Below are 22,357 nucleotides of genomic sequence, written 5' to 3'. Positions count from 1 at the left end.
TGATTATATTTTGCTAGACTAAATACTTCTGTGTCTATCTATAAAACTGTCAGGATAAATTTGTATCTAATATTAACAAATGAAGCACTAAAAATTCAGATCATTACAGCAGTGCAAGCATGTAAGAGGCAAATCATGCGGTCAATATTACAATAGCCCAGCCAGCAATTAATGCAAATTATTGCATTTTCCATTTTTACCACACTTTCCCATGCACAGTAAGTCCTGTAAGGATTTTAACTTACCTCTTGTGAGAAGCATCTCCAAAGTATGCATGCTAAAGAAATTTATTTTTTTTAATAATTGCTTAACTAATGAAGGACATTATAAATTTATGGGCATCTAGCCACTTATTCCATCATAAAAAGAGAAGATAATGTACAAAAAAAGGAATCACATGTCTGAGCCAATGTGTTCCTACAATTGAGTGATTACTTAACACCATTTTGCTTTAATACATTCATTGCTGTTAAGACTCAGAAGACTGTGTTATGATTAGGTAATTTTTGGTCTAGGGGCAACCATGCAATGTCTGATAGGAAGTGGTATCCTATCACAGCAAGTGACTCTTCAGTATTAGTTTCCTGTTTCTTCACAATGAAGTGTTGAACTATTGTTAGGTTTGTTAATTTGTTGGCTGTTACCCCATTTTTCCCATTTTGGCACTGCTCTTGCACCAAATAATAAACAGACTGTCCACTGTGCTCCAAAACCCCTGTAGAGAGCTGAAAACTTCAGCTTCCTCACCATTGGTGCTGATTTCAGGGAGTCTGTACGAGCAATATGCCTCCAAAATCTGGAAAAATTCAGATCTAAATCAGAGTCTAAAGTACTTGATTCGGGTTTATTTCCGATTTTTGTTATTTTGAAAGTCTCATTTTCTGGTTCTGATGTAGGCCAGTACTTGTTAAGTTCATACAGTGCTTCAGTTGAGCCAAAGACATTGGAGTGTGGGTCTAAACTCAACAGGAGCTCATGCATCAAAAGAAGGGAGAACAACTGATAGTTTATCAGCTTCTGTGCCAGGTAGGGGTGCCTGTCCCTTATTAAGCTCATGCAGACAGAGAAGCAAGCAGTTGTCCAGCACAGAGGTAAGTTTGATGCTTACAAATGTGCCATAAGGGCGCACAATTTCTGTTAAACTCAGAACATAGCAGACGCTAGTCCAAGGCTTCAGAATCTAGTGTTACACAAAGTATCTTTCTTGTCAGCTTGCTCTGTGAAGGCTTGTGATAAGAAGCTCCCAGCTCCTGATGAATTAAGGACTGTGTAGGAGCTAGGAGATGCTTACTTTTCACAGATTCTTCAAGATCTGCCTCTGACAGAGACAGCATCTCGGCGTATCTGAATTTGGAAGGGCAGAAATCATGGAGCTACTCCCTGTTTTAGAGGGAAAACCTTATTCTGCCAGGACCAAAGGCTAGGAGTGTGCTAGATCTGGGTGCAGAACTGAGTGGCAGCTGAAAAAAACTCCCTCTCATTGCAAGCACCAGTCTACTTAGAGTACAATATTTAAGTGTCCAAGACCTGGTGTTAAAGGAATATGATTATTTAATTTTCTCCTTCTACAAATATTGAATATTTAAATTCATAAAGATGTAAGCTTGATGACTGCAGCATGGCTGAAGGACCCTTTTTTTTTTCCACAAGATTGAGTTACACAAAAATTCCTAACAATGAAACATCTGTTTGATCTCTCTATGTCATGATTTCTTCCTGTTCCCTGTTAATATCATACAGCAGGACCACATCAGCTGCTTTACATTTTGGTTTTTGCTTGATCCCAAGAAACATTTGTGACAGCAGCACACATCTGAGAAACGGTTTTGCAGTTTGTGTTCCAACAGACCTCAAAATGTTGAAGCCAAATTTTTCTGAAGTCCCCATTGTAGTTATGACTGCTGCCCTGAAATCATTCAGAAGGCGAGTTCTGACTTGCCATAGGTTTAACAATAAAGCCTTGAAGTTCTCACTAGGATAATTTTTTTTTCCCTAAACGTTGTTCAGTAGCAAGCACAGCTGCTGTTCTAACAACTCTGCAAGCTAAGGTTCTTCATTTTATACACTACGCACTCCACAGCTGAAGTGGAATATCACAAGGTATAACAGAACCCCTTGTAGCTCCTTTCTCCTTCAGCTTGCTAAGGTCAAAGTTCCTTGGGAAGGATGAGGAGAGAGCAATACATGCTTTGGCTTGTTTACATATTTCTTGCATGTATGTGTAAAATATCAGTCAAGTTTAAAATTAATCAAGATTGATAATCTCAGTTTGCCTGAGCATGCTGGGTACAGATGAACTGAGGAAAGGCTGCCTCTGTTCACCATGCAACTCAGCTGTGTTCTGGATTGGAATGGTGAGGTTTAACTAAGAAAAAAGAAAACATACATCTTCCAGACTGTAGTGATTATAGGTCAGTCAGCAACTGCCAGTTGACAACTGTCATCAAAATAAACATTGAGATTTATTTATTATGGTATAAACGAGTGATGCATAAGGGGGCATCAATCATTTAAAGGACAATTCATTTGTAGTAAAAACTATAAATGTCTCTAAACATTAGAGAAGATTTTGAAGAACTTTTGTCATATTTGACAGTATACAAGGATGTTGGCAACATTATTAAAATTAGTTTGTAATCATCACTGATTTTCTTATTGTCTACTCACTGTTTCAAAAGAGAAGGGAAAGTGAGACCAAAAATTATAAGGAAGCCTTCACCAGCAGAGTAATTTGAATATCTGTACATGACAATCTAGATGGTCACTTTAGGTGGGGAAATAATCCAGTTATTAACTGTACTAATGCAAAAAAATTTATATTTTTATGACGTGCAGTAGACCACTCAGACTCTTGTATTATACAAAAATTCTACTTTTTGGATATCATTTTTTGTACTACTACTACTAAAAAAAAAAAATAATCTGCTTTTTGGATATCATTTTCCATTCCCTAATGGCATCCTAGAGAAAACAATACTGTTCTGTTCTAAGAATATAATGGGAAGTGAATTTTGTCTGTGTCATTTGCCTGTAATTATCTTTCCATTGTTATTTAGCAGTAAACAAATTCTTCCCCTTTGTACAGTGGCTTTTAAAAATATATATTTTCTTGCCATTTTACCTGTCGTTTTCTAAAATATACCTGTTATAATACAGCACTGAAAAGTGGCATGCACTAAGCAACTGAAAAATGATACGTTATGAAAAAACCCAGGAAGAACCTGGTAAAACAGATATATCAGAAATAGATCACTTTAATGAACACATGTGCTCATCTGGGGCTTTTTTCTGTCTTTTCATAGCAAATTTTCACTCTAAAGTCTTTTGAATACTTATGGTAAGGGACATGTTAAACTACATATGTTATATTTAAACAATAATATGTTATGATATTGTGGCTAAAATACTTCTCTAATTGGATTTAAATATGTATTACTTAGCTTTCATGTCATACTGTGTGGCGACCTGTTATAGAATTTGCCAAAAATTTATTATTCAGATGGTTATTCTTTGCTAAATATTCAAAATCAGTTTTCACTTTCCTAAATATTAACTGTAACATACTACCATTGGACTGCTTAATCACAGTACGTTTTATACTACTTACATTTTTTTCAAACATGGGTGATTGTACTTGCATGTATTCTCTTTAAGCTAGACCATTTTACCACCTAACCAGGGGTTCTTCACACTTCTCACAGGTACAGTGCAATTGCACTGTTTGAAATGGAACTCTGCAAATGAGCAGGAGGAGATACATGCATACAGCTCATTTGAAATATTGAACTGCAAACAGGATTCTGCACATGGCATTACTTTTCTGTATATTAAGACTACTTAATCACTATTTTTATTACCATTAAGGTTTTGCTATAAATGAAGCCAGTCAGAAGGGAATTTACTGAGTATTTTGGAAGTGGTTGATAGACAAAAGTAAAAATGTATTGTATACAGGATCAAATTCTCAGCTGTATTAAACTCAGATTGGAACAGATAAATGTTCTGGGAGTAAGGAAAGAAAGATTCAGGGTTTCCCCAAAAGGTGTTTCTAATGGTTCTTTGACAACACAATGACTATTAAAGCACATTAGGGGCTGCAGCAATGAAAACCTATCAGAAAACAGCTGTACTCTGAATGAAGCCTGCGACACACTAGACAACGTTAACCACAGGCAAATTCCCACCGAGTCTATGCTTGCCACACTCCCTTTCTCTGTCACAGCCCCTGTGTCCACGACAGTCTACAAAGGTAAATGGTTTATTGATCAGGATGGCTTTCTACCATGTCAGGGGTATTGCCCTGCATCAGCAAAAGTGGTTTTGGAGTAATATGGAGGTTGAGGAACCTTTAAACAAAGGGGAATATCATATAGTTAGAGCAAATAGGCATAAAATGTCCACTGAAACATTTAATTGCAGTTTTTGCAATTTGTGACATGGGTATTATTGATGGGGTGACAACAGTAACAGACTAGTTCCTGTAATAGGGGAGATACAAACTACCTCCCATCTGTTCCTATAGGTGGTTCCTACTTTTATGACTAAAAAAAAAAAATCTTTTCATTCAATTCCTCACTTCTAGCAATGATATAAAATGTCCATACGCACATGCAAAGGACTGTTTTTACGGTGAAAATTGATAATCTAGTTAAAGTAAAAATGCTGGTACAGGTAGTATAGGTACATTTCAACACCCGGACATGAATATATTGCAGTTAAATCAGAGATTATAGTGAACCGCATCTTTCAAAGCAAAAAGGTGGAAAATCTGATTTGCTTGCACACAGTTTTCCCATTCATAGTGAGGATTTTTAGCCTTATTAGTCACACAATGAAATATTCTGATTAACAAATTGGAAACCCATTACAAATGATAACTTGCACTGAAGCTGTTTTGTACAAAGAAGCTCTGCCATCCTGGATATTCAAAAGACTTTTCAGAATACTGGTAAGGTAAATGATCAGTAAAAAACCACACTAAGCGGTGACTGAGATTGAAAACATTGGCCAGTACTGTAGATAATGTAACAGGTATTCAGGGTGTAATAAAATTAAGTAATTTTCATTTAGATGACACTCTGGAAAGCACAGTCCTTATTTTAAAATTTTGTAGCTGTAACATTTATGGACCCAACAGGTGATTACAATTCTCCTTGACATGTTAGCCACAAAATGGAATCCAAAGAGTAGTTATTTCAGCAAAGTAGCTACTTACTCTGTTTGCATTCATTTTGCTGTAGTTTAAAACAGAGCTTAAGATAGATGATAGTTCAGAATTAAGTCCTAAACTACATCCCACTGCAGGGCATTAGAACTTTATTTCCCTTAAGTACACTAAGCTTGTCATCAATGAACCAATGCCATATTATTATTGTTAATATAAAAATAGAAGTATTTATGTCTATATTGCCAATAATCTCTCTATTCATTTTCAAAGAAGAGTTGTACCTGGGAATCAGGACAAATGCAAAAGCACTGAACCCAATAGTCACATTTAGAAGCTTAGTTCTGCTAGGTCACTCTCTGAGAGCTGATCACAACCCTTAAGCTGAGAGAAACAATGTTCTGCACTGTGTAGTCCCCAACCCTATGTGTCCAATGTCTTCTGCTTTAACCACTCAAAGAAGCCACACGTTTCATTCTTGACTGATATGATGCCTCCAGCCATTTTTAGCACGTCTTTGGTTTCTTTATTTTTCCAATTTACTTTTAAAATATTTGCAATTTTTTTGAGCTCTACCAGTTGATTTTAATATTAGAGAGCTGTACACATCTGGGTATTATGGTAAAGACTGAATGCATTCGGGAGGGGGGGGGGAAGGGCACTTTTTTTTGGTGTCTACTTGCTTTGATGCTACATGTCCATCACATAGGAAAAAAAAAACCCAAAAAGTAAACCAAATGAAAAAGCTCCAGTTAAAGTTCTATAACAGATAAAAATCAGGTAAAGCATCAAAACCAGTTCATTGTGCCTTGCCAATGTATTCAAAGATGCACAGATTAAGAAATATAATATACTGTAGGCTTACTGGATCTCCATCTGTATTGTACTTTAAAATGAACAATGATGGCCTCGAGAGGAGGAAAACACCAAAGAGATCACAATAAAATTAATTCCTACTCAGCTGGGGGAGACGGAGAAGACAAATGTAAATCCTGACTGAAATAAGGCATTAAGTGTTCTAGAAAGGTTTTGCTACCTGCATTTTTTTGATACAACATAAGCATACAATACCACAGGAAATCAGATTGTGGGCTCAGAATAAACACTATCCAATTTCATGGAAAAAAATTCCGAATAATAATAAAAGACAAGACACTTGATACATATCAAAACTTAAGGTAGAGAAAAGATACCAGTACTATAAAATGTAACTTGGTGTTTTAGGCTATTAGTTTTCTATTTTAAACAAAGAAAGTTCTTTGTTCCTGGATATACTGTACTGCTGTTCCTTATGTCTTTTAAATTCCAATGGGTGGTTGTTGAACCAACATGACAAAGCAAACCTTGGTAAAAACTTTCTATCTGACCCATGGCATAGAACATTGCAAATGATGGTTAAACATTTAGGACAACACTAAAAAATTCACTAAGAGCAAATATTGTCACAACAGCAGTGACAACATTTAGAAAAACTACAGACTTCAAAAACCCACAAAAATAATTCCTTCAAAGCCTTATTGTCAATTTTCAGTGAGCATATTAAAAATACTGAGTTTTCCTAACATCTCAAGGCTTGTGGGAAAAAAAAAAAGACTAGAAGGCCAAAGTAGTAAAAATCCTGGTAACTATTTTCAAAGAAACCCACAGAACTGACTGATGCACAAGCAGGGCTGAATTTCTGAAATACGACAAACACAATCAGAAAGTCTCCAAAATTGCATTAGTATACGTACAAATGCATTTCATGCCATCACGCGCGTGCCGATGTTCACAGCCAGCACACTTCCACCCTGTGAATCCAGGCTTGCAAGTGCACCGTCCAGTGACAGGATCACAGGGGACAGGCAGGGAACCGTATTGATCACACTCACATTCCTGGCAAGATCCTCCTGGAGTTTGTGGGTTTCCCACGTAGCCAGAAGAACATCTAGATATTGCAAACACAAAACCAGGTTTGGCCAACCGAGACACATAGTTACTACAATGAACACTTGGCAAGCTTGTAAACCAAATGTGTATGAACATTAATTCATGAACCATTAAGAAAATCTTTGGTGCTTTATGACTCAGTATGCATTTGTAGAGGGCAAAAATGTCATAAACTGTCCAACAAACTGATAATAACTCTTAACCAGGACATGGAACAGTCTGGATAGAAGGAGTATGCAAAAGTGATTCCACATCCCTAAGAGTTTCCAGTTAAACTTCTGTTATACTACAACAGGAAAGTTTCTACATTAGCAATGTTTGGTCTATAGACCTTTTCTTTTTCCCCACTAGCCACTCATGTTTTGTGTTAGAATGAAATCTTATAGTAGACGCTTGTTAATTTTGATCATCTTAATCCCACAGCATTTCTATGGATCAGACAGCAGCTGCTGTTTAGGTTATTAATTTTCAATTTGGTCACTAATATGTTTATATGTAAGTGTTTTTCACAGTCAGTGTCCATGAAGACACATTAGTGACTAGAACAAAGGGTATGAGTGACATCAAGGCACACTATAAAAATGGTATCTAATTTTAGACAAATTTCATATTTTTCAGTTTAAATTCTGAGGCCCAGGGGGGAAAAAAGACCTCACAAATAAGAAAGTAATACTAGTTCAATATCTGTGATATAAATAACACTGGTTATCAATTTACAGGGAGCATATATAAAAATTTCCTATTATGGCTGAGTTTTAACAACATATAAAGAGGAAAGAACTTATTCAAAGGCATGTATTTAAACATTAGTAAATATACATTTATAGTATTGAGGGACATTGCTCTCATTCATGTCATGCCTGCCTTTTGTTCTCCTCTTTCTTCTTTTTCCATTCATCCTACCTTTCACAGTATTGGCCTTCGTATCCAGGTGGGCATGCAGTACACCGGTAATCACTAGGTCCTTCCGCAACACAAGAAGGGCTGAAACTAAACCAAAAGCAAATAAAAAACTTTTTTTCAGTCTATTGCATCATTTCTGTCTAGCCAGCTGTGCAGAAGGGCCCACAGTAAACTCCACTCTTAATGTAAATGGCAGCATTTTCATATCTAAGTACCTGTGGGAGATCCCTCCTTTTCGTTAAGTATTTTGTGAATGCCTTGCTGTGATGCTGGCACAATTTAGACAAATGCTGGAAGGTATAACCAATGAGGGTCGTATCAGAGGGGATGGAGTTAAGGACACCCATGCTTTAGGCTTGTGTGACTGAATGGTGCTGTTACTCACAGTGATCCAGAAAAGGTAATAATGGAAAGGATGTGAAACAAAAGATTAAGAAACTGAGCTAACATACATCTAGCCTTTCCAGTCTGATTTAACGTTAGTTTGAATAAAAGAAGATAAGCCAGGACACAGACACATAAAGAGGGAGAAAAAAAACCCACAGTCATAGCCACAGGGAATCTTCCAAAAAGGCAGTGTCAGATGATCTTCTCAAGGGTGTACTAAAGAGAAAAGACTGTCCTACAGAGACAAAAAACCTAAAAGCTACCCTCTTCATGTCAGGGAAGGATCGTATTTTAATCATAGAAGACACTAGATTATTTTACTAAGATGTAACATAGATTAATAAGTAGTGACTGCAGTGTGTACCTATGGGGACTGTGCAAAGTAGCATGTTGCTGGAATATTAGTGCCTTAAGTGTCTGCACAGACAGTTAAAACAAACAGAAACAGCAGATAGGGGAAAAAACCCACAATTAAATATTAAAATGGTGGAATACTGTAACATTCTTTCAGCTCTTTGTGGAAGAACCAGAAAAGCACAGAGGTGGCTAGCAGTGAGCCCAGAGCACCTTCTTGGTACAGTACAGTCAGCTTCCTACTCTAACTTGCTTATAATGCATTAAATCAATAGTGCTTGAATGAATATATAAAATTACAACTTTGCAAAAAAAGGTAAACAAATTGATCTATTATTCACAAACTCATTATCCAACACATTTTCAGGTCTATAAAAATAGATCCACACCCCCAGGAACAATTCATTCGCTCTGTTCTTTTTTTTTCCCCAGCTCATTGTGTTTGAAGCTGACTGCTGATTGTACAGGAGTATAAAAACAGTATTTAAAACTTTAGCGGACTTAAAATTTCATAAATAAAAATAATTGCACTATACTAATTCGCAGATATTACCATGTCAGTCATGACATAATAAGCTAATGAGATAGCTCATTAGCCATCGGCATTTCATGCAGATTATGATTACTCAACTACCATACTACTATATAACTACTGCAGGTAGTTAGATTTTTTTTCCTTAATAGTATCTTGAAGAGATGCACTGAGCTGCACCACACACACAAATCCAAAATGCGATAGCCTCATTTTCCACCTAATTCTGTAGCTTTATGGAGTGGATTGGATCTCTGACACCCAGGCCTATCCATCTAAAAGTTAGGCATGTAGTCTAAACCAGCTATTCATGCATCCTCTATTAGCAGTGGAAAATGGAGATGCACAGACAGGCATATACACACATCTGAAACTTCTCTTCCCTCACCCTCTCTCCAATAGCGGTTTTCTTCAGTTTTAACATGGGTGAGATGTATAGTTGTCTGTCTCTGCATTTACTATACAGGTACCAAGATTCTTGATGGCTACAGCTAACAGAAGTAGAAATCCCATCCATGACATCTAGAGACAATCTGAGTTAAGCTCTATAAAACCCAAGCAGTTCTGTTTCTGGACATGCTCAGGTCTCACTCCTCTCTCAACTGCTACTAAGATATCATATTACTATTTAATGATTAAGTGTATTTACTAATTTGACACTAGGTTCTATTCACTTCTCACCTATGTTTATTTGAACAAAAAAGCCTCATGATCACTTTTATGTAAGCATGCCACAACATCCTGACATCATTTGCAACCATGCAGGCCATGTGGCTCTTTGTTTGCTCCACCTTCCCCAGGCAGCTCAGCAATTTGAGTGTGGACCCAAGACACACATACTACCTGAAGTCCACACATTTCTCAACTGTAGAGCACTCCAGTGACACTCCTTGTGTTTTACATTGGCTTTTAGATAAGGTACTGAAGTGACTTCTGGACCACAGTGTGGAGACTACATCTAAATTCTTGTAGCAGGGTGCCATAACCAACCAGGTGAAGAGTCCTACTCATTTTCTGATCTAACACCTGTATTTCTGGGCAACCAAATGTTTTTAAGTCCCAGAAAAAAAAAAAAAAAAAAAAAAAAAAATTCCTCCTGCCAGTTATTAACAGAAAAAGTTTTTTCCGCTGTGTTTGCTCATGTGCAAAACTGAGAAGCTTGGCCAGTCTTGTTCTTTGCAGCCTGAATATCCTTTTTTGATAATAGTAAGTAGCACACATAATCGAGTCATAACAGAAAACATTAATGAAAAAGGGTGCAACTCAGAAAACCTTGCAGCTAAGACCACATTATAACTTTGTGAGATAAAGGGTATTTCTTTAAGCCCCTTTTATAATTGCTTTGGCTGTTCTCAGTTATGTATTTATGAGGTTTGGAAGTCTTAAAAACACTTGTTGTGGATGAAAGATCAGGATGTGTTTAGCTACTGATGTTTGAAAAAGTGATTCCCTCCTTCAAAATAAACTTCAGAACACCCCAAAATTAGAAAATAAAGAAGAAAAAAAAACAAAAACCAACCAACCAACAACAAAACCAAACCCCAAAACTCTCAGATATACTGGCTGAAATACTTACTAAAAGGTCCTAAAGGTCAGACAAATCACACAAAAAGGGTTTTAAGGAACTCTTCTAACCTTTCAAGAGAACAATCGTGAAACACAAATCCTTTCAGAGCAGTACTACGGTATGGTGCCAAATATCATTAAGAGCTTCTCAGCAAAACAACAAACAAATCTCAAGTGTTAAAGTATCATCTGTTGGGAACACATGCGGAGACATCATGGCAAGGCTCATTAGCATAAAGCAACCAATAAAATTTATGCTGCAATAACTATATTGCTTTTAAATTATTCTATCTTTCACAAATTGCCTAAAACTCATGTAACATTAAATAAGGAATCAATAAATTCCACAGTGGAACAAGAAAGGCACTGTTACACATTTATACCAACATAATATATGAGCATAAGACTTTTTACAGCTCCCTTGTGGCTATATTGTACTTGAGTTCTGCACTAGCTTCATTTGTGAGAATACCTTTATAATGCACGTTCATTATCTGTTGAGTACTGCATTTTCTAGCACTTATTAATTTATTCATCACAAATTAGCAAGGGAGCAATTTTCAACTTTTAAAGGAAGATCAATTAGCAAAAACAGATACAAAACTTTTTAGTATGGCTTACATGATGCATCCTCCTGTAGCCATTAGAAAAAGGACACAGTGAGCCCAAAACAAAGTTCCTGCTTGCTGGAAAGGTAATTCTGCATCATGAGTTTGATTACTTACTTGTTACTAGAAATAGATAGGGGACAAGCACAAGGCTGACAGTCACCCGGAGAGCCTTGGACAATGCCGTAAAATCCCAGCGCACATCTCTCACAGTGGTGACCAGCAGTGTTGTGCTGACAATTCTGCAGAGGAAGGAGACAGAATGAGAGCTGTATTTGATAATTACAAGAACGCAGACAACATTTTGTTCCCAGCCTCAGGGATTCAAACTTATTTCAATTCATAATTTCTTTCTCCCTGATATGATTCGCAGAGGGATTGCTTGCTTTAAGCATCTATCAAATGCCTGCTGAGTTATATATGGGTTTGCAAGGAGAAAGAGTAGAGGCCTGTAGCTAGCCAGATGTATTCTATGGAATTTCTTATCCCATTCATCCATCTTTCCCTCCTTTGTTCCAGCTGTTGAAGCAGGAGAAATAATAAATTAAAATTCAGTATTACTGTATCAGGTCACATGTATTATTACCTATAAAAGTACTGTTCTGTTTATTGTACAAAACACAGTACATTATTGCCTCTTTAGTTTGAAGGTATCTAGTTTTTCTTTTTACACAAATAGCAATTCGGAGGGGAAAAAAAGCGCTCCATATTCTGAATTCTAGAAAATCAGAATATAAAACTTTAAAGGGTTGCTTTTACAACCCCAGCTGAACTTTGACAAAAGCTATTTAAACAAAATTGGATTAAAATATTGTTCTCTATTTTTTTTAGATCTGTCACACAGCTTGTGAATTTTACATTAAGGTTAACGTAGTGCATAAGTTCAGAAACATAATACCTGACAAATTGATGTTTCAGAGTCACACACAGTACTGTGTCCATGACATTGACATACAACACAGGCACCTAAAGACTGAGCAGGTGTCCTTCCCGCAGGTAGAGATGGAAGCCTATAAAATCCTGGAGAGCATGACTGCAATAAAAAAGATGCAGAAGAAAACAGATCATTATAGAGTGGACTGGGTATGGGAAGCATTGCAAGCTCATCTTTACAATCACCAGTTTTTACAAGTTGTGAAAAGAACCTGACAGGCTTCCAGCTGTGTTACAAACAATATACAGTACTTTACAGATAACAAGAGCCAGCCCTAATTGGAAACACTGCTGAAAAATCCCTGGAGCACTCTCCACTGGCATCAGGCTTTTCATATTACATCTTGAGAGACCTTTCATTCAGATGCAGAACACCTCACTGTTCTCATTGTGCATCAAGCATCATTCCTTTCATTTCTTAAGAATAAGGTTTGTTTTCAAAATACATTTTTTGCATGGACTGCAGAGAGCAAGCATGATGATTCTGTTTCCTTTGCCCTTGGTGAGCTTTTCAGGTTTTGACAAGCTAATATCTGCTTACATACTGCCTGACAGATAACAAACAAAAGCCAAATGATAATAGTAAAAAAAAAAAAATGGCTGTACGGCTGCATTATTTATAGCCATTTCATTAAAGACCGTAAAAGTACAGAATTCAAAATATTAAAGGTCTTCCATGTCTTGAGACTATCAGCTCCAAATCAAGTTTATCTACCACAGTCTCCTCTACTCCAGCTTGGCACCAAAATTCTGAGAGCAACCCAAAAATTACTAGCAAAGCTGACACATGCAAAATCAAGGACTTGATCCTTATTTCAGGCTTATCATGCAAGTGTATGAAAGTGTCTACACAGGTCCCAGAAAGCAGACAGCTATGGCAGTGTAAAAATACAAACAGGACCATTTTGATAGTTCAGACCATTAGGGGTAAGTGAATTCAGACAAGTCACTCATCCCGTGTATAAAACCCACCACCTAGTGGTGCTAGGAGCCTATGAAAGCTGCTGAGGTCATTTCCTACTGTTGACCACAATTTCTGCTTTTGGGAAAGAATGGGAATAGTACACTTTTCACACAGAAATAAAATTAATGTAAAATAAAACAAAAGAGAATCTAGAGTAAGTAACTTTTCATGATCAGAAACAGGATTCTTCAGTCAAGTACTAGCTGACATGCTAGATTCTATTCATACGACACCACTCTTGACAGTTTTATAAGCATTGCCAAAACCTCCAGGAGACTAAGTTATGGAAAAAGCATAAACACAATTATTTTCTTTAGAATCACAAAGAAAGTAATCTAACTCACTTCTGCTTTTCCCCTTTTATTTTGACTTAGACTACATTAAGATCCTTCAAGCATAGAAACAGTCTATCAGCTTTTACATGGTTTGTGAAGAATTCCAATTTAGATAAATAATCTCAAATGAAAGTAATTTTGTTTCTTACCACAATTTCCTAATATTTTTCTCCCTCTTCATCCCCACAAGAGTCCTTCCAAGCATGTACAAAGCACAGTTTTACAAGTTCTGAGTGACTTCAGGATTGGGGTATAAATATATGGTACATCCTCAAAAAAAGATCCAATCTCTAACAGTTTTTTTCTGATATGCTACTGACACTCTTCTCACCTATTTTGATCTAAGCATTTCTGAGATAAAACAGGACACAGAAAAAAGATGAAGTGGACTACATTTTTCATTACTAGTTTGGAAGTTTTTCAGCAGTAGCCATTAGGAAAACTCTTACCACTGCTTTTTTAGTCTGGTACTGGATTTAAAGAAAAAAAAAAATTATATAAATGTCACTTCTAGTAAAAACTGTGCACATAGTCCTTACAATGCAATTACAGGATAAATCATGAAACAGATACATGTACCCTGTTAGCATTTGCTTAAAAATTGCCTGAATATCAGATGCTTTTTTCTCCTGCTAAAATTAAATAAACCTTCAAGGAACACACTATAACCTTCACTGAGCACACTAAAAATAAAAGAAGTTATGAGCATGTGAAGATCACACAATTAACCATGAAGTATGAAGGCTGCAACAGAGACACTTATTCCAGCCTCCGGTAGGTGTGAATTAAAATAACATTCTAATTACATTATCGTATATTTTCCTTTGAAAACACCATTTGTTACAGTAATTAAAAAAAAAATCTGTACTTCTGAGCAAATGCTGGAGCCCGTTAATTTCTCATATGTGCATTTATACACATTCAGGTGGTGGCTCTTATCGAGATAGTGTGCAAAGAAAATGACTTCATTCACTTCCTTGCACACATTTCCTACCAACTCACTGTTCCTCTTGCCTCATTGAGTGTAACAAAATCCTGTATAACATCTGAAGGGAGCAGAGTTATTGCAGATAACAGGGCATCTTTCCCTTCATTTACTCACTCCAAATCTTCTCTCACTGCTAGCTTGGGGGAACCATTTATAAGATGCTACTGAGTCAGGATCTCTGAGGAATGTGCAGTACACTCGGAGGTGTTGTTCCCTGCTACCTCCACCTAGCAATCGCAGCGAAGGCATTTGGAATTGCTAGTGCTGCCTAAAAATGAAAACATAGTGTTTTGTACAAAAGAAGTCTGCCAGTCTACTCATCAAGAGCACAGACAGTTAAAAATATTAACTTCTATTCTGCATTCAACGTATTACATCTTAAACACTTCCTTTGGTACCTATCGTAAGATCCATTTTACAACAGCATACAAGTCAGTTGATTCTCTATAAAACTTGGCTACTTTTGAAACATGCAATCTTCAGAATGAAAATATTTACAAAAGTAAAAAACCACTATTCCTGTACAAGGAGCACCAAGCTCATTCAGTTGACCAACACTTTTCTCACAGTGTTCAATGAGTTAGGAATTTACCAAACTTCAGCAGTTCAGGACAAAAGTTTCCATTAGTATCAGATCTATTTTATTTTAACACACAGTGATTCAACTGCTTCTAAGAATAAAGCTAAATACATTATTTGGACCACGTTCCAGAATTTCCACTCCTCTTTAGAAGCAGCAGGATCACTTATATAAGGGGTACTGAAATCTGATAGGAGACAAGCTTTTGTGTATGGACTGAGCAAGATCTTCTTATGTGAGTCTATACCAGCACTGGAGACAAATAATTGTGGCTTGATCAGTCAGCATCAGCCACACAATTCAGCCTCAGAGATGCTGACCCAGTAAGGTTCACTGCTCTATATTCTAAGTATTTGAGCCATTGTAATGGTTTCAGTGGCATATTTGCCTAAAGCAAAAAAAGGTACTTAAATTCCTTTTTGAGAGAGATACTTGAGAAAGAAAGAATCTAAGTAATTAAGGGAAAGTTGTTGCCAGTTAAAATAATTCACACTAATTATTTATCACACCTTACTAATGAATGCACTGAAGAAGGTACAAAGCCTTTTACTGGAAGCCAGGTTAGTACTGTACCTCACAAGACAAACCAGAATAACCCAGTGGGCAGTCACATTTCTCAATCAAGTAAGCCTGAGGATTCATCCGAGACACAGTACCACTTTCAGCAACTTCCATTGAGATCTCAGAAATTCTGAAAAAAAAAAGGAGCAAACATCTCTAATGAGATTAGTCAAGCACTAACTAAAACCCAGTTAGTTCACAGTCAGCTGGCAAGGGAGAAAGTGGTCTTATTTGTCCGTCTGTAGGCTTCTCAATCTCTAGGAGACAAACAGCACTATTTTTGCCTCTCCTAAGGAAACAACAAAGTTACAGCTACCTCTAGTCTCATTTTCCATTTCTAGGCAATAGTGTTACTAACTTCTCTATACTGCTTGATTCTATCTCTTTTTAAAATCTCTTTTCAGCCAAACTATTAACAAAAGCTCATATCTGATTCTTCATTTGGAGTGACTCATTAAGAAATTGAAGTCACATACTACATGCAGTTCCAATTCATGACTCTCAGAGGTACAGCAATAAATTGTTCACTAAATGAGCTTTTAATAAGGCAACTATTTAAAAAAAATAAAATCAAATCTATTCTCAGCAACTAAAGCAACTTAACAAGCTGTAGAGCGGACTTCAAAGACATTGGACATTTGCCTTTTTAGCAGGAATTTTAAGATCTGTAGCCAGATACCCTTTTTTTTTTTTATTTCCCTTAGGATCATTTACAAACATAAACAAACAATTTAAAGCAAACAAGTCCTACTCCAGAAGCATCTGCTAGTATCAGAAAGGGATATATTTCCTGGTAGAGCTTCTGACATTTTAACTTTCCATTTGTTTGATTGTATTAATAATAATAACCTTGCCTCCCAACCACTCCCTGTCTTTCCAGCATGCATGCTGACCTGCCAAATAGGGTTGAGTACATCATGGACAAAGACAACAAACATAATATTTAATGAAATACACTTAATCCTAATGTCCCGCAATGCTGTTCTTCTAGCTTGCTTCTTTATGTTAGGGGTTTGTGAGTTTGCTTAAATTAACGCTATGATCTGGAACCCTTTACTGTCTTTAAGAAATTAAAAGAGTAAAATAGTGTAAAATTTAAAGCTTCAGATGTAATGCCAACCTAAGAGAAAATGCCAAAGAATGTGTAACTAGCTGAATAAATGTCAATAATGCTCACAGTCTCTTCATTAAGTGTCTGTGCATAGGGATAATGCAGAGGAGCTCACAGAACTATTCATCTCATCCCATGCTCCTAGTGCATTCATCTACTCCCAATACTCAGTGATGTTCTTCTGCACATTGGCATATAGGCACCGATGTCAAGATAACTGTAGGAAAACAAATTCCCACTGCTGAATTAGACAAGAGTTTTGTGATTGAGCTTAGGTGACCAGACCCATACCTCCTGATAGCTTGTTTCAATACAAAATCCCCAAACCATCTATTAACTTAAACCCTGTGCTCTCTTCTACCTGAAGAAAGGGGTTCAGTTGAGCAGGGAAATTGAACAAAATACCCCAAGCAAACAAAGTCAAATGAAAACAAGACTGAAAGTAAAAAGGGCAAAATCATTCAGATCTAATATGTCAGTGTAAGCTTACTCTGTACATTTAATGGAAAAAACAAATGAAATCTGCCTCCCCATCATCTTCAAGGTTGAGGCACCAGTCTGTGTGCTTCAAAAAAACTATTTACTGTCAGAAAGCTGTATTTACATAATAATATACTCTGGGACCACAAAGCGACCTGTTGTTTGTGTGAAAATGTTACTTAAGGAAGGTCAGGCTTGGTTGATTCTTGGAACATGTCTAATAGGCAGCAGTCCAACAACTGCTACCTGATCAGTGTCAGGGATATTGAAATAATTCACAATCAAATTGAAAGCATACTTCCAATTCAAACTAATTTATTATCACAGCCCAGTTGCCTAAAAAGCAAAACAAAATCTACTAACAGAAATGTTTCAATTTAGAGCAGTGAATGTGAAAATGAGAGCAACAAAATGAACAATATAGGAGAAAAATGTTTGGCTTTGGATTCTGGGCAGAAATCTCTAAATCACTAATAATGCTGCAGCTTTGAAGCAGAAACAACATTAGCATACCTGCTAAACTATATAGCTAATACAGCACTAAGGCTAGAACTAGGCTATTTTTAGGTTTCCAACTGCTGCTGCTGCTTTGACTTTATTTTAAAATGCTTTTCCTGTAGTTTATCACTTAGCTGCAGCTTTTAAACTCTACAATTGAAATTAAAGCACTATTAAAAACTTTAGAAAGACTTCATATATATAATATTTTCCTCCTCTCATCCACAATTTCTTTTGCTTTATACTTTTCTACTATGCACAGTAAGGTAGAAAGAGAAGCTTTACTTCTAGGGCCCTAGAATAGGGCCCTTATTTAGAAAGCACAACACTCTATTTAAAGAAATGCTTTAGTATAAGTCACTTAATTCAAATATATGTTTAAATTTGAGCATAAATATTGTCCTTTAGAGGGTCTCGGCCTATTTTTAATAAAAGCCTTAAATTCTTATGCAAGCTAATATTCCACTAACCTTTAAAAACATTTTGGGGGATTTTGTGGTCTTAAGCAAAACTTCCTCTGACATCATTCAAGGTGTTAACTTGAATAAAAAATAATGTGTTCCTGCTGTTTGTTTTCTACTTAAAGTCTCAGATGCCATGTGATGAATGCTACCTATATAACTAGACAGATCATAAAAATCTATTGTAACATAACCACCTGCAAAATCAAATACCGTATTATATACAAGGTTATGACTTCAGATGGAGAGTTACCAGAAAGACCAAATGAACTCTTTGCTAAGTCCTGCTGTCATATAAAATGTCACATTCTGAAATGTGATGCTGTAAAAATCCATTTTAGTTCTTTAAGTGCCACCTTGCAAACTTGCCCTGGAACTGAAAAGTCCTCCTCTCTTCTGTTACATGCCTCATTAGCAGGAAGCCTCGATAAAATGGCAGTGTACTACATTGCAGGTCTAGTTCAATCACAATGGTCACATGCATCTCAGAATAAAATCATGAAAACAGAGGTTTGTTTTCATAATTACGTTTACGATGCCTGTGCTGAGACAGTATTCAATTTTAGCTGAACTAGGATCTGCAGTGCATAAAGGGGGGGGGAAGGGAGAAAAGACAAAACGTGGATACGCTTCTCAGATTTTCCATGTTGCATTGAAGTTACTTTCATAACTCTTTCCATGGGAACTCCCTGTGCTTGTAATACAATATCCTAAATGGAGTATGTCAAAATAAACCAATATAAAACATTTATGGCATCTGTTGTTAATATTTAGCATCTAGCCAATGCAAGCTGGATGAATACTTTTTGGTAAATTACATACTTTAAATAGAGACAATAGCAGCAACAATGACTGTTTTCTGTCACACAATGCTGCAAAGTTGCATGGTTTCTGCCACTCCTATTCACCTTCAGACTCCAAAGGTCATGTTCTTCTAGATGTATTTGTAGCCTAGAAATCTAGAAATTATTTTAGCCTATCACTTTTCTGATAGAATCATAAAAAGGACCTCTGGAGAACTTTGGAGTTTATCTCCAATTATTCCTGTGTCGTTGCTAAATCTTGGGTGCAAAGAATATTATGAATTCATTATTAAAAACTTTTAGGAATAGTCTGTGTAATCTATTCCAGAACTTCTTCACCCCCAGGAATTTTTCTCTCATGTCTAATGTGAATCTTTCCTGCTGAAGTTTAAGCTCATTTCAATTTTGATTTACCCACCATGGCAACAGAGAACTGATTCTTTTCTTTCTCTTTGTAACAACATTTTATGCATCTTAAGCCAACTTCTAGTTTCTAAATAAATCTGGTTCTTTACATCTTCTCTCGCAGGTCCTGTTTTCTAACCCATGATGATGTTCACTGTTAACCTCTGAACACTTTAATAATTTTTGGTGGAATTTCAGTATCCAAAACTTGATGCTTAGGCTTTACTAGTGTTGGGTGGAAGTAAAAGATTATTTTTTTTGCACTTTGCAGTCTATATCTGTCTATACATGCATCTAGATTAGCATTTCTCAACAAGAATGTCATTACTCAGTCATGTTCACCTGGTGATATGTTCTAAACAAGAGACCTGTCTTTGAAGAATAGGTAACTAAGCAGTTGTTTCTTGTCGATTGACTACTTCTTTCAAAGTGTGAAATCTTAAAGCTGACCTTGATTGCAGCAGATTTTTGTATTATTTCTCTCATCTTGCTGTCTGAGGCCCACTTCAAACTTAGTAACTGTTATCTTTATTTCATCATCTAACTTACTAATGAATAAAATGTTGAATATATCTGCCCCTAATATATCAGATTAAGAAGCATTTCATTAAAGGAGTACTCTTTCATCTTTGTCTTTTTACCTCATTTCCCACTTGCAAGAGAAAATTCCTTCATATGCTAACATTTATATTTAATTACAGCATCATGTTTTCATAAAGTAGACATGCTTTGGGTTTGTTTCAAGATTTGTGTGCTTACATGTGTTTTCTGTTCTAGGACCACAAAAATAAAGATTTCATTTGCCTTATGTGATTTAGATTTTCTATTAAATAAATTTTCCCTCTCCTGCATCTTCTGCTATGCTGAATGCTAACTCCTTCTGTTCCTCTCAGCAACTGCTTATAGCTTCTGTTATGAATAAAAATTCAGCTGAGAATAGCTGAGAGCTCTATCAGGTTATCTGTGACTACTGCACTATTTCAGACCATTGCATGAAACAGTTACCTGCTCTGCCTCATGATATTGCCATGAGTAGCCTTAATAAGAATGTAATGAATATCATACAACACATTCAGGAAGTCTTCCCGGGATACAGTTCTACTTGGTCTTGAGTCATCTCCATAATGTTTCCAGGTGAAATCTGCCTGGGACACTGTCCTGTTGATACCTGGGTCATCATGATAATATCCCCAGGGCACAGTGTTTCTGACTCTTTGGTCATCACCATAATATTCCCATTCATGCTGAAAGGCAGTAATACAAAACCAGATTATTAACAGCATTAAAAAGAACCAGGCACTTAAATAATGGGAAAAAAAGTAGATGGAAACGTTACCTCTGTCATTTCTATCTCATGCCTTGTCAGCTGCCCAATCAGAGGGGCAGCCATATGTCGGACAATAATTCTTGTATGAGTGGAAGGCCCACCTCTTATGATGACTTGTGGGTAGTAAGTAGTAAAACCTGTCTCTTCTCGTGCTTCAAAGTAGATTGCATATTTCAGTTTCCCTCCATAAGCAGTCAGCTAACAAAGTGAAACACAAAGTACAAAAAGAAGTCTCATTTTCAGTTAGCTAAGAATAATTTATGGGCACATGTAGGAAGTAGATATACTCTGCACCTGTGTGCAGTTTAATCAATATGTACAGTGTGGTAGAAAATAGCAATACATACTTGTGGGACTATATGGGACAAGAGCTGTGTTCAGAAATACCCATCAGCAATTTGTTATTGTACTACACTAAACCCAAAGTGTTATCCATTTCTTTATATCTGCCTCGGTGGTCCCCAAAGTTTGTGTTTAGAGAAAGAAACATCTAAACTTTCCTGAGCCAAAACAAGAAATATCACAAGCACAAAATAAATTGTCACAGAAGTGCATAACAATGTCCAAATGGAGGGTTATTTCAATCATTTGCTCCTGTGTAAGATCAGGCATTTTTTATTTAAAATGGAAATAAACAAAATGTTACAAGAGAGTTATATTAAATTAATGCACTTTAATTTTTCAAATAACATTTTTATGAGAGAATCTATCCTGTGGAAAAACATCACATGTTACTGCCTGTAAATATCTATTTTAAAATAGTGTTTATGTAACAGATATATAAATTTCCATTATAAGAGAGCAAATAATTTTTAATAATGGAATAGCATTTTTTTTCTTTTGATGTACCTTCCACTGTGTGATGAAATGCATACTGGAAGGAAGAAAATACATTGCAAAATACAAATATAAGCCAAAAAAAACCCCTTATATAAATCCATGTGAGTATTCAGTGGAATTTTATGTTTACCTTTTTTCCCTCAAACTGCTCTGGAAGTCTCCAGTAAACAGGTTCTGAACGAAGATCCTGTATCACCTGTTCTATATCTGCTACTATTTCAGGAGGCTGGAATGCAATCCCTGAGAGAGTGCTGCGCTGAAGCTTTTCATCCACCAGTGGCAGAATAATTTGTTCTGGCTTCAAGGTCACCTATGCATATTCAAAAAAATTGAGAAGAAAATCAAGTCTATTTTTTCCCCACAAAGCATTAGTCTTTAAATTCTAAATCTTTAAAAAATTATTTCTAGGTAATCCCATTTCACATCATGAGCAGTTTGTCACAAACCAGTCTTACTACTCCTTCAGGTATAAACAGTGATAATGACTTCCCCATCTAGGCTTTTGCACCTTGTCCTCATGTTAACAAAGAGCGTACTAGCACCAGTTAAAATAGTTTCATCAGCAAGTGATCCCATGAATTTCATAGTGCTATTTCAGTCTTGGGCCTTCGCTGTTTGGATTGTGAGA

The 22,357-nt window shown here is 36.3% G+C and overlaps 1 protein-coding gene across 1 annotated transcript in view; it reads right to left on the bottom strand.

The window, feature by feature from the left end:
- Positions 1 to 22,357, bottom strand: part of LAMA2 (laminin subunit alpha 2) — a 303,552-nt gene that overhangs the window by 94,932 nt on the left and 186,263 nt on the right. The window contains exons 26-33 of the mRNA XM_026844883.1: positions 21,860 to 22,039; positions 20,899 to 21,087; positions 20,568 to 20,806; positions 15,817 to 15,934; positions 12,342 to 12,476; positions 11,561 to 11,685; positions 7,997 to 8,083; positions 6,898 to 7,091 (exon numbers count right to left, since the gene is read on the bottom strand). Of these exons, the coding sequence (XP_026700684.1) occupies positions 6,898 to 7,091; positions 7,997 to 8,083; positions 11,561 to 11,685; positions 12,342 to 12,476; positions 15,817 to 15,934; positions 20,568 to 20,806; positions 20,899 to 21,087; positions 21,860 to 22,039 (1,267 nt within the window). The remainder of the gene's footprint in view (positions 1 to 6,897; positions 7,092 to 7,996; positions 8,084 to 11,560; positions 11,686 to 12,341; positions 12,477 to 15,816; positions 15,935 to 20,567; positions 20,807 to 20,898; positions 21,088 to 21,859; positions 22,040 to 22,357) is intronic.

The sequence above is a fragment of the Athene cunicularia genome (assembly GCF_003259725.1).
Source record: "Athene cunicularia isolate RWA chromosome 3 unlocalized genomic scaffold, athCun1 chr3_part1, whole genome shotgun sequence".
Taxonomy (NCBI): domain Eukaryota; kingdom Metazoa; phylum Chordata; class Aves; order Strigiformes; family Strigidae; genus Athene; species Athene cunicularia.
Note: the sequence above shows the minus strand (reverse complement) of the source record. Positions and strands in the feature narration are given on the sequence as shown.